The 13,892-nt window shown below is 35.9% G+C and overlaps 1 protein-coding gene across 1 annotated transcript in view; it reads right to left on the bottom strand.

The window, feature by feature from the left end:
- XPR1 (xenotropic and polytropic retrovirus receptor 1) overlaps positions 1–13,892 on the bottom strand; it is a 206,098-nt gene that overhangs the window by 170,314 nt on the left and 21,892 nt on the right. Inside the window, exon 2 of the mRNA XM_067728812.1 lies at positions 10,088–10,139. Coding sequence (XP_067584913.1) covers positions 10,088–10,139 — 52 coding nt within the window. The remainder of the gene's footprint in view (positions 1–10,087; positions 10,140–13,892) is intronic.

Below are 13,892 nucleotides of genomic sequence, written 5' to 3'. Positions count from 1 at the left end.
CAAATGCCTCAGTTGTAGCTCTAGCTCTAGCACAAAATTTGAAGGAAGAACATTAATCACAATGTATTTTTTTTTCAATTTGGATTAGGGATATGGTAGGCCAAAACTGACCACGACCACCCCCACCGGAGGCAAATGCTATCCTTGTCAAACCTCTGGAACCTGTGATGTTATCTTATTTGGAAAAAGGGTCTTTGCAATGTAATTAAGGATCCTGAGATGAAATCATCCTGAATTACCTAGATGCCCTTAAATCCAATGAGAAATGTCCTTAGATACACAGAGAATAGATAGAGGAGAAAAAAAAGTGACGAGGCAGATATTGGACTGAGGTGGCCACAAGCCAAGGAAGCCAGCAACCACCAGAGGCTGCAAGAGGTAGATTATCCCCCCAAAATTCCAGGAGTGCAGCCCTGCCAATACCTTGATTCACACTGTGGCCTCCAGAACTGTGAGAGAACAAATTTCTCTTACTTTAAGCCACCAAGTTTGTGATAAATTGTTACAGCAGACACAGAAAACTAACAAAGGGGATTATCTACTCTTTCAACCACTGAATACCTTATTCCTTCTTCATATTGCCTCAATAATTAAACATTATTGAGAATCTAAATGATTTTTAGAGCATCTTTTCCATTTTGAGGTCAGGAATTTTTGTTTCTTTTATTCAATGATGTAACCTAGTGCTGGAAAACTACTCTCTGATCATAGCTTTTTTTTTTTTTTTTTGTGGTATGCGGGCCTCTCACTGTTGTGGCCTCTCCCGTTGCGGAGCACAGGCTCCGGACGCGCAGGCTCAGCGGCCATGGCTCACGGGCCCAGCCGCTCCGCGGCATGTGGGATCTTCCCGGACCAGGGCACGAACCCGTGTCCCCTGCATCGGCAGGCGGACTCTCAACCATTGCACCACCTGGGAAGACCCTGATCATAGCTTTTTATGCTTCTTTCTACCTTTCTCATTGGTGTTCTTTTACTAAAAACCTAAGGTGGTTCTACCTAAAGAAATAAGAGCATAAAGAAAAACTTCCCTTAACTTTAAATTCTGCCAACTTTAAGCCTTAACAATTGTTCCAGTTTTCTAACACTAGTTTAGAAAATTCTATCTGAAATCATCATATTCAATACTCCTGTGTTATAGTACCCTTTATATACAATGTAGAGTATACACCAATAATTCCCAGAACATTTCTGCTTCATGACTTAATGTTTTATATTTATTCCTTCTCTACTTTATGACCTTCCCTCAAACTTACCAATAAAAAAAGAAATACCACTATGTGACAAATGACACAGTGCCCTTATGTGTTATTGACTTTTATACGCAAAGGAAAATTTTAAACACTGAAAATATTTTAAATACTCTGCAGTGTCGCAAAGAAAGGATTAAAAGCCTGTTCAAAGCACTTCTTCATTTCTTCTAGCTTCCCACCTATATGCTACTCAAAGTTGATACATATTTTTAATCACATAATTTACTACCTATTTATATTGTCATCTTATGTCCTAACAATGAGCATTAAATTATGTTTAATTCTCTGTGAAAGAGAAGTAGATATTTTGTCAACTCGAATAGTAATGTTATTTATTATCCAGAAGCACATCTTTCCTATTCATGAACTAGTTTGAGGTTAGTGACATCTTTAAAGAATACACAAGTACATTTTTGAAGGTGATAATATTTTTTACCTAGAAGTTGTCATTTCCACAGTACAAATGAATATACAATCCTTTTCCAAAGTAAACATGAAATAAGCACACCCTTCAGAAGAAAAAACTCCATTATATGTCTCTGAATATCAGTCAGGTCTTTTGATCCTTTCTAAAAGAAGTTAATGGGGAATAGAAAACATATCATTCTTAAAGAGATGACAATTATTTTTTTGGCTTGGCTCCTGTCTCAACTTCCACTTCTTAGCCACCTGTATTTCTTTATTTCAAAACAAGGTTGCAGTGGCTACAAATGAATCCAGCATTTCATTCTGGAGGTTAAACTCTACTCATCTATAGTCTTCTCATGCAATATAAACCTACTACTAGCAGAAGGACTTCTGAAAATTGACAGTAAGTGACTAAACAAAACAACACTAATAGAAAAGTGGAACTTAGAAAAGATACTCTCCTGCCACTGCCCAGCTGAAAATGTAACAAATTACATATAGTTCTCCCTATTACAAATATCAAAAGGTTTTATTTCTAGGTCAGAAAAAAAATTTTTAAAGAGACAGTGATACAGGATAGCAAAAAGGAAAACTGGGGGGAGGGGAGACACAAGATTAAAAACAACATAAGAAAAGTAATGTATTATGAATGCATAGATTTAACAGTAATCCTATACATGCGAAAACTACTTCATGTATTTTAGAAATGCAATTCGGTCTTCCATCCTCTTGAAGCTCACATCTGTTAAAACAACAAAGACCTATGGAGAGAGGTGAGGTGGAAGAAGATGCCTGAAGTGGACTCTGTCCGTTCAAGCGTATAATCAGAATGAATAATTTACAAGCATACTTTCATCTTCAGTGCCACTAAGAGCTGAATTCTAAGGAGCTTAGGGAGACTGTAAAACATCTGCTAACCAAGTTGAATATGCAGAGGAGACCTAAGCAAAAATGATCCAACAAACCTGTTCATAAGATTGGGGAAGGGGATGGGGGACTAAAAAGAACTGGCCGAAAACCAGAGACTAATGCAGCAGTGGTCAGTGACTTATATCCTTAACTATATCTATTCATTCCATTTTAGAAAGTCAGATAGCTGTATTAAGCTAACTGAATCAGAGAGCTATATTAGGCTAACATTAGCTATATATTCCCCATCAAAAGGAATATTTTATAAAATAACAAAAGAGGCAAAATGTGAAAGGGAAACAACCAAAGCACCTCTAGGTCTTTCCATTTTAATTCAAATAATATAAAAACATATATTCCACTAAGTAGACATATATGGAAAAAATTCTCCAACAATTCATATATGTATTTTTCAGATCTATGCCTATTTCATGTACCTTTGAAAGGAAACATACCCGAACAAAAAGAAGTGGTTTAGTGTCTTACAAAAAATATACAGTCACCCAGTAGCTTATAAAATATGATTTCTCAGCAATCAAAGGAAACTCTATGCTTGGCATCAAGACAACACAATGCCAAAAAATCTTTATAAACTAAGATCTCATATCATCTGCTTCTCGCTCAGTTTTAAAGAAATGCTATGTGTGTCACCTCAGACTATATCTTATGAAATTACAGTCAGCATCATAAGACAACAACAAACAGTATGCTTAGCCATCTAACCAGAAGGTAAAATTCTGCATCTAAAAATCAAGAGAAGTTAAAAATTAAAAAAAATAAATAAAAACAAAGGAGCAAACTAGGTGAATTTTAAAATAAATGGTACTTTGGCTTTAAGGAAGATTGAGAGAAAGGATTCATTTTTATTCCTATTCATTGATGTGCTCAGTAAATATGTAAGGTATGTGCCTATTTTAGATACTAAGTATAAAATGGTCCAAAAAGAAAGACAAAATCTCTGGTCTCAAGGGACTTATCTCAAAATTAATAAATCAATGAAAAAACACAAGATATAAAAAAACTGTATGCAAAAATAAATAAATAAAATAGGGTGATGTAATACAAAGTGACTGCGTGGCTACATAGGATTGGGTATTCAAAAGGCCTCTTGAAGGACACAGCTATGGAACGATCTAACGAAACAAAAGGCAAGAGCTTAGGCCCTATTGTAAGAGCAAGCTTGGGCTGATTTAGGTACACAACAAAAGGCAATGTGACTGGAGCCTAGTAAACAAGGGGGAAAATGGCAGAAGGTGAGGTCACAGACATAGGACCACATTATTTAGGGCCTTGTAGGTCAGAGTAATAAATTTTTACATTATACCCTTGGACTGTAAGAAGCAGCCTCATGAAACTTACTGTCATGCTTTTTGTAAAATAGCTGTTGGGGATACTATCCACCACACCAAACAAAATACTCTTCACGAAGGTGCAAAGGAAGAGTTTCTCTCAGATCTCATGTTCAGTAAGAGCTGATCTTTTTCTGAGTAACTGGTATAAATTTACCTTATGTGAATTCTGAAATTAATCATGCTCTCCTCTATCCTCTGAACTCCAGCAAAGTCAGGGCTGAATTTACAATTAGTTTCTGGCAACTGTATAAATCTTATGGCATCTATTTTTTTAATAAACTTTTTATTTTAGAATAGTTTTATATTTACAGAAAAGTTACAAAAGTAGTACAAAGGATTCCCATATACTCCCCCCCACCCCCCGGCTTCCCCTGTCATTAACATCTTACATGATGAGTATGGTACATTTGTCACAATTAATGAGCCAATAATGATACATTATTATTAACTAAATAATTTACTCAGATTTACTCCATAATTTACTCCATAATTTACTCAGATTTCCTTAATTTTTACCTGATGTGCTTTTTCTTCCAGGATCTTTATGGTATCTATTCTATATATTAAATTTACTGGAGCTTTATATCACTGTTTTATCTTTATTTTCCCCTTATTCTAACCTCTATAACTACTGTTATCTAATTATTTTATTTAATTCTATAAACCTTTCCCAAAAATTCTAGGAATTATGTGGAGCAATAAAAAAATTAGTAGAAAGAGATTTCTTGAAAGACACAATTAGCTTTTGCCCAACAAGTCAAGTAGTTCAGTATTATTCAAAGTAGGTAATGCTTTATAAATCTTTTAAAAATACAGAGACTCAAGGAAATGTCCAATTAAAAATGTTACTCAAAGATATCGTTTGGATAAAAATATAAAGTCAATATAAAAAAAGTATTTTTATGTTTCAGTATTAATCTCTTGAATTCTCTCTCCTTTTGTTGTCATATATAGCATTAGTAATCCTGATTGTTCTTACTGATCCATGCAACCTTAACATGGTCTCTGATTGTACAAATCTAAGATGAGGGTGAAGCAAAATGATCTTTTAATGTCTCTTTCAATTAGAAGTGTCGATTTCTTAATTCTGTGACCTAGGCTGACTGTCAGATTCTCATATTTTTGTATCACAAGAGTGGAAAACATTAATGCTTCTAAACAAAAGATACTACATTTTAAAAAGAAGATGGCAAAATAAAGTTTTAAGCTTTACTTGAAAATAATTCAGAGTACAAACTAAAATAAATTTAGTGTATAAATTATATGAAGTGTATAAGTTTATATATTATATATATATATGAAAATCATATGTATCAAAAATATCCTGAGGAAGGAGGAAGTTTCCCCAAAAACAGGTGTTAATATTTACCTAAGTAAATTTGACAGAATTTGACTACGTCAAATGGGTACCACAATTAGGAGTTCTGTTGTCATATCTATAATAAATTGTCTTGCCTCGAAACAATTCTGATTATCAAGATGTGACTGATTCACTGATGCTGGGACTTTCAGTTGGCAGCTTAATTTAATCTGCCCCAAATACCCAAATACCAAATACCACATTGACAGCAGGAACTATAAAAATACAATATAGTTGAAAGGTTTTTAGCATCTATTTCCAAAAATTCCTCAAAACATTATTTCATTAAACACTGACTCTAAGGGTCCTAAGTGTGCCTGCTCCTCCACATAAAAAAATATATATCCACTATTTTAGTCACTTTAATACCCTTATTCTACTGTCACATATGCCCTACAATTCTTTCTGTAGAAAAAGATAAAATAAATAGTAAAATTCTTAATTATCTATGCCATTATTTAAAATTCAATGCATTGTGTTAGTTTTAACATAGAATTTTAATTCACCTTCTTAGTCATATTTCTAAATGTAAATGCCTACCAAAAATAACAAAGATTACACAGAAGCGTAGGTAATGATATATATCAAAGGAGATTAGATATAAATTGATAAGGAATGCCTGTTAGCACTTTAAATATATCATTTCAGAATATGAGCAATTCCTAGCTATAACTATAAGACATTTATTTTAAATAAAAGTAGAGACCCTTTATTTTTCATGAATCAATGTATGAATGATTCATGAAATTCACTCTCAAAGGACGAATGAAGCAAAATAACCAAGCAAAATAACCAAGAATCTGAATGTTTATTTATTTGAATAATAAAAGCAACTTTAAGTAAATGCTCCTTGATATCTTAATACACTGAAATTATTTTGTTTGGTTGGTTTACTTTTTTTTTGCGGTACACGGGCCTCTCACTGTTGCAGCCTCTCCCGCTCCCGATGCTCAGGCTCAGCAGCCATGGCTCACGGGCCCAGCCGCTCTGCGGCATGTGGGATCTTCCTGGACCGGGGCACGAACCCGTGTCCCCTGCATCGGCAGGCGGACTCAACCACTGTGCCACCAGGGAAGCCCTAGTTTACTTTTAAATGGGAAAAAAAGCACCACTTTATCTATGAAGAATAAAGGCACTATCCTGAAATTATAAGAAAATAATCCACTAGTGTAAAAAATAATAGTCAACTTCTAATCAACAAAAACTTTCATATACTGTGCCTTTTATCTAATTTACTTTTATCAAATAAACCACTTCACTCTTTAAGAATCCATTTCAAGTTACCTTTCTTTCACTATAATCAGAAATCCACTCGATCTTAAACAAAAGTACTGTGAAAATATGAAGCTACTTATTTTACTATAACTAATCTTAAGTAATAATTCAACAAAAATGTTTTTTAATTCTAATAACAATGTTAAGTTATAACGATTTAATATATGTAAATAATCAGTACAGCTATTACTTATATTCAATTCAATGCAATAAACATTTAAAAAATAAACATCCTATAAATGCTAATAGAATAATCAGACTATAGATGAACTTAAGAAGCCTATAAACCTACTGGCTAGTTATTGCCTGAAAAAATTTAGCATTAACAATACTGGTCTAAAATTCTTTAAGATTATTTATGGCTGGGGACTTCCCTAGTAGCGCAGTGGTTAAGAATCCGCCTGCCAACGCAGAGGACACAGGTCCAAGCCCTGGTCCGGGAAGATCCCACATGCCACGGAGCAACTAAGCCCGTGTGCAACAACTACTGAGCCTGCACTCTAGAGCCCGCAAGCCACAACTACTGAGCCCCTGTGCCACAATGACTGAAGCCCGTGCACCTAGAGCAGTGCTCTGCAACAAGAGAAGCCACCGCAATGAGAAGCCCGTGAACCACAACGAAGAGTGGCCCCTGCTCGCCGCAACTAGAGAAAGCCCGCGTGCAGCAACAAAAGACCCAACGCAGCCATAAATAAATAAATAAATAAATAAAATTTATTTTTTTAAAAAAAGATTATTTATGGCAAGGGTTCTCAACTTTGGCTATTTTATTAGAATAACCTAGAAAGACTATAATCAATGCCTGGGCTCCACTCCCCATATCCTATTTTAATTGGCCTGAGAAAGGTACTAAGTATCATACAAACAAAACACAAGTAAACTGAGTTAATTGTGTAGCAGATTTGAAAATCACCAATTTATGGTATACTCCAGTTTTAAGATTAAAACAAAAAACTTGCTTACTGGCACCAAAAGTCTTAAGTCTACTAAAACTTAAGGTATACAAAAAGAGGAGAATGAAGAAGAGAGAGAAAGACAATATTCAAAAAAATAATCAGGGCTTCCCTGGTGGCGCAGTGGTTGAGAGTCCGCCTGCCGATGCAGGGGACAAGGGTTCGTGCCCCAGTCCGAGAAGATCCCACATGCTGCGGAGCGGCTAGGCCCGTGAGCCATGGCCGCTGAGCCTGTGCTCCGCAACGAGAGAGGTCACAACAGTGAGAGGCCCACATACTGCAAAAAAAAAAAAAAAAAAAAAAAAAAAAAAAATCAAGGCCAATCAAACATTTTTTCCCTTTAAAAATGTTAAAAGTTGGGACTTCCCTGGTGGTGCAGTGGTTGTGAGTCCGCCTGCCAATGCAGGGGACACGGGTTCGAGCCCTGGTCTGGTAAGATCCCACATGCTGCGGAGCAGCTGGGCCTGTGTGCCACAACTACTGAGCCCGCGTGCCACAACTACTGAAGCCCACGCATCTAGAGCCTGTGCTCCATGGCAGGAGAGGCCACCGCAATGAGAGGCCCGCGCACCGCAACGAGGAGTGGCCCCTGCTCGCCGCAACTAGAGAAAGCCCGTGCGCAGCAACGAACACCTAATGCAGCCAAAAATAAATAAATTTATATTTTTTTAAAAAATTGTTAAAAGTTGAAAGTCCTATCTTGGACTTTGTGATAAATCTGCTGACGTTGCATTATTTTATAGATAACTGCTAAATAAAAATCTAGAAATACAAACCCAATAGCAAGAATAAATGAATGACAGAAATGATTATCATTTAAATTTAACACCATATAAAAGAGAGTAAATTAATATAGTATCACAATGCAAATGAGACACAAAATTATAGTCCCTTTAAATAACTTTTTCTAACCTCAATACTACATAGAATGTTTCCTTAATCTACCTTCCAATACCTTCAATTCCCCAGTGTCTCTAAAGAGAAAAATTCATTTTAAGAAGACAAAAACTACATGGGTTTAGTTTGTTTATCTGAGAATGGAAAGAATGAACAAGTACAGAATATTTCCCTTATGAAGCAGTACATATATCTGCATGATCAGCCTAGAGTACTCCCTTTATAACAGGGTCCAAAGAAGTTAATGTCTCTGGACAATGAGATAAAGAAAAAGTTATTAACTATAAATATTTGTCATTTTAGCATACTTTGACAGAATTCAGTTTTTCTCCCATAACAGCTAAAAGTATATGAGAATTACTAGCAACATGATTCAGCATGGAGGGATGAATAAAGATCATAACTTTCAACATATCTCAGAATATCTTTGTTACAAACCAGATGGTAAAACTTTAAAAAAAAATTAAGGATAAGTAGTCCAACTTTGAGAATAAAATTAAAAGAACCAATATTAAAGCAAGTAACACAGGGTGAGGAAACCAGCTTAACTTCCACGCAATTTCATTTTTCTTACATTCTTAAAATATTTTGAGGAGGTACTCTTTAAGACACATAAAATAAGAGATAATAACCTAATAAAGAACTAAACATTTGTCTTCAGTTAAATATTAGAGAATTATATTAACTATGTTAAATATATTAAATATAATCCAAAATTTAGTGACATATTATAAAAGTAATACCCAGGTGCCAATACCCTAGTAAAGATTTTGAGATGCTGAAGGAAGCATATTTTGAATTCAGAACAGTTAGAGCTGAAAGATATACACTTCTATGTCATTAAAGACAATGAGATTTTTAATTACAGGTCTGTAGTTTTAATAAACAACTTCATATTCATCTCTCCTGAAAATATGTGATGCAAAATTTTAAAAGACTATCCAGCCTCAGAAGGAACACTCCCTCAAGAAATAGTTGTCGAATTAGCTAATTATTTACTGACACAAGAACTACAACTTTAACTTACAACTCTCCAAACCTATCAAAGGTTAAACCCATAAAGAATGAGCTAGTGAGTAGAAGCTGAGGTAACAGAGGATCAATAAAGATAACTGGAAAGATAACCACTATCCTTAGGTCAGTCATTTTATGACTGCCAAACTCTGCACAGGCATACATATACATGCTTATAAACACACACACACACACACACACACACACACACACACACACACAGAGTAAATATGGTTCATTGTTTTACTAGTCCCAGTCTAAAGACATGACATAAATAGAAAGAAAAAGCTGTGTTGCCCAGACTAATTATAAACTAAGGATTTACTGAATGATGGATGGATGGATGAATAGACAATAGAGACAAATATAAAAATACATTGTTTGGGGGAGGGAGCATGACACAGATAAGAGCTTTAACTCTAAACCAATATCTATGATTCACAATGCTAAGGTGATTTGAGGACATTATAAGAGATCCATCATAAAGTAAATGTGAGCTAAACAAAAAAAAAAGTTTCATTGAAACACGAAGTAATCATAATATATATTATAAAAAACAAAAAAGATTTATATAGTAGGGCAGGTTATATTAGTTTTATACTGTTCAGTTTAAAATATCTTTTCTTAAAAAGTTTTATGTGGCTAAATGTAGAGATTAATGCATCTTACCTTCCACAGAAGGTGCCTGGTCCTGAGCCGAGTACAGCATATCCTTAAAAGCCTATTAGAAAGAAAGAAAACATACATGGAATCATGAGTAATCTTTACAGTAAAAGCATTTTGAGCTAAACAATTACTTCTTTTTCAATATCCAGACAATGACTACATACGGTTCCCTAAATTGAGAATTTAGTGAAATACTTTAATAAGCTAAAACCCAAATACTATACTTTCTTATCAACCCAGTATTGTCCCATCTTTAAGATGAGGGCTAATGTGTATACTTTAAAAATTAAGGGGCATTTGGAAAAGAATGAAAAATCACCTGAGAGATCATAAAATCTCTTGACTAAAAAAAAAAAATAGTGATAGAAACTGAGAACAGTCCTAGAGGAATACAATGGAACACTGCATAAGAAGATATAAAATGCTGGATACAAATTTTTTTAAATTGTGGTATCATATACCTGAACATAAAATTCACTATCTTAACCAGTTTTTTTTTTTTTTGGCCATACGTGGGCCTCTCACTGTTGTGGCCTCTGCCATTACGGAGCACAGGCTCCGGACGCGCAGGCTCAGCAGCCATGGCTCACGGGCCCAGCCGCTCCGCGGCATGTGGGATCCTCCCGGATCGGGGCACAAACCCGTGTCCCCTGCATCGGCAGGCGGACTCTCAACCACTGCGCCACCAGAGAAGCCCTTAACCAGTTTTAAGTGCACAGTTCATAGTGTTAAGTAAAGTTACACTGTTGTGTAGACAATCTCCAGAATTCTTTTCACCTTGGATACAAATACTTTTCAGTGGAGGTCTGGAAAGTCCTCTGTTAAAAGAGTTCAGGACTATAAAGATAGTAGAGCTTTTATTGTTTTTTCCAAACCAATAAGTTAACTAACAATCATATTTAGGTAATTTAGATGGTTGCAGTTTGGTCTCTTGATAAGTGGTTTTGGGACAGGAATGAAAAGTACTTCTTCATACCTACCAAAATGGTAGAATCAATTAAGTGGATAAACTCCAGAGCAGAAGAGCTAGTCATAAGCTTAGGTGACTTTACCTATCCCATAGCTTCAAATACCATCTAACCAACCACTGGTGATTCCCAAATTGGCCTCCAGCATTCCTCAGCCTCAGTACAACTGACATTTGGGGCCAGATAATTCTTTGTTGTGGGGGCTGTTCTGTGCATATTAGGATTTTTGGCACTACCCCTGGTATCTAGAGATTCACTAGATACCAGCAGCAACCAACCAAAAATGTCTCCAGACACTACCAAATGCCCCTAGAGGACAAAAATCACCTCCCCAGAACCACCGGCCTAGAGTCATTCAAGCATATAAAACCAAAAAAGAAGAAACAAACCTCCAAGGTAACCCACTCTGTATTCAAGTCTAGTAAATTACATTCTTCCCCAATGAAATTACCATTTACTTTAAATTAATGACCAACCTGTCAGTTCCATGACTAACCCTAACCAGTCTGATAATATACAAAAGCCCTAAGTGAATAAAACAAAGATCTAGAACTTCTTTTAAGAAAAAATGTATATATGCTCACTACTTTCTTTACTATTTCAGATGTCTCAGGAACCACTAACGTCCAGTTTAAAAAAAGAAGTTAGCTCAGATCTTATCAAACATCAGAAAGTCTTTATTTCAGTTCACAGACTGGAATTTTATATTAAAGTCCTATACAAGTGCAGAGTAGGGAGCTTCCCTGGTGGCGCAGTGGTTAAGAATCTGCCCACCAATGCAGGGGACACAGGTTCAAACCCTGGTCCAGAAAGATCCCACATGCCACGGAGCAACTGGGCCCGTGTGCCACAACTACTGAGCTTGCGCTCTGAGAAGCCTGCGCACCGCAATGAAGAGTAGCCCCCGCTCTCCGGAACTAGAGAAAGCCCGTGGGCAGCAATGAAGACCGAACGCAGCCAATACATACATACATACATACATACATAAATTTAAAAAAAAACAAGTGCCGAGTAGTAGTTATGTTATGGTTCTTCCACAGAATATTTTAAGAGGGTAAATGAATAGATTGCTTAGAGCAGAGTAACTCTCTAGAAATAGAAAAATATAAGAAGAAAGGAACAAAAAAATCCAGCCAGAGAATACTTAAGGAAATAAAGCTATCATGGAAGCAGGTAATACCAGAGACTCAAACATCTAAATGAAGTTTTTCAACTTCTGAAGTATGATAGGCATGTTTACCAAAATCAAATGAAGTTATCAGTAACCAAATAAACCACCAATGACTAGCAGAGTAGCTTGTATGCAGTAGGAGCTCAATAAATAGTTCTTGAATTCAAAAGGGTTTCTCAGCACACTGAAAAAAGCACACTAAGTAGAATCTCTGGTACACAATTAAAATGAATTAAATTTGCAAAAGGAAAGCTTACCAAATTAAGGTTTTAAAAAGATGATTTAAATTTTATAAAGAGAAAAATTATGATAGTTTTTTTTTTTTTTTTTTGCTTTACGCGGGCCTCTCACCGCTGTGGCCTCTCCCGCCGCGGAGCACAGGCTCCTGATGCGCAGGCCCAGTGGCCATGGCTCACGGGCCCAGCCGCTCCGCGGCACGTGGGATCCTCCCAGACCGGGGCACGAACCACCATCCCCTGCATCGGCAGGCGCACTCCCAACCAATGCGCCACCAGGGAAGCCCGATAGTATTCATTTTGGTTATAAAAATAAATCATAATTTCATTTAAGTCAAGATAACTCTCGGTAAAATCAGGGACAACTCTTTTTTTGCTTCTTACTACTTCAGTTTTCCTCTGAATAAGAGACCCTCTATGTTTTTGATAGTAATAGACTCTAGAGAGCTCTATAAGAACTCTATAGGATACCATTCCCTGTCAGTGACTAGAGAATAGCCCCCAACTGGGAACCAGTGGGGGAAAATCCTGCAAAGTATTGTCTATATTAATACCTATGGATTGTTCGTCTGTAATATGAGTCACCTGGGTTGGGAGCAGTACCTCCAAATGCACAAAACAACAAATTCAAAGTTTCCTCAATTCATGCTGTTTTACTTCAAGAAAATCCAATACTGTACATGAAACTCTGAATTTGTATAATAAATAAAATCAGTATGTATTCATGTGCATTACAAAAGATTTCTTTGATCACTGCCAAGGGCCCAGGGTTCAATCCCTGGTCAGGGAACTAAGATCCCACAAGCCACATGGCACGGCCAAAAAAAGCAAAAAAAAGCAAAACAAACAAAAAAAGATTCAAAGCAATTCTGATGCAATCAGCATCTCTACTGTAATGTCTGAGTTACAAAAATTAAGTTATTTTTGTTATGATGTTATTGAAATATATATAAACTAGGACAAAACTCTTAGTGTTTATAGCAATGCATATGACAGTAAAATCTTACAAATTAAATCCAAATACAACCATAAAACCAGTATTATTCAATCAACAACATTAACATGACAGAAAACAAGATGTTTGCTGAAACAAAATCTCAATTGATAACATGAATACAATGCCAATTTACCTGTTCTGAGTTTGGAATGCCCAGATAACTGCGTCAGATGGGATCTACTGTAAGGCAGTATAGTCAGTGGCTAGAAGCTATGGAGTCAGACAACGTGTATGAAAACCAAGTCTACCACTTATTAGCTGTGTAACCTTAGGAAAATTAACTTCTCTATACTTCAGTACCTTCATCTGTAAAACAGGAATAGTAATTACACATACCTCACAGGTCTACTGTATGAATTTAAAACACAAATACTTATATTAATTATGCTTCATTATTATACATGAAGAGTACTTTGAACAGTGCCTAGAACATAGA

This window comes from Pseudorca crassidens, chromosome 2, assembly GCF_039906515.1.
Source record: "Pseudorca crassidens isolate mPseCra1 chromosome 2, mPseCra1.hap1, whole genome shotgun sequence".
NCBI lineage: Eukaryota > Metazoa > Chordata > Mammalia > Artiodactyla > Delphinidae > Pseudorca > Pseudorca crassidens.
The sequence above is the reverse complement of the archived record's forward strand: the minus strand, read 5'-3'. Positions and strand labels throughout refer to the sequence as shown.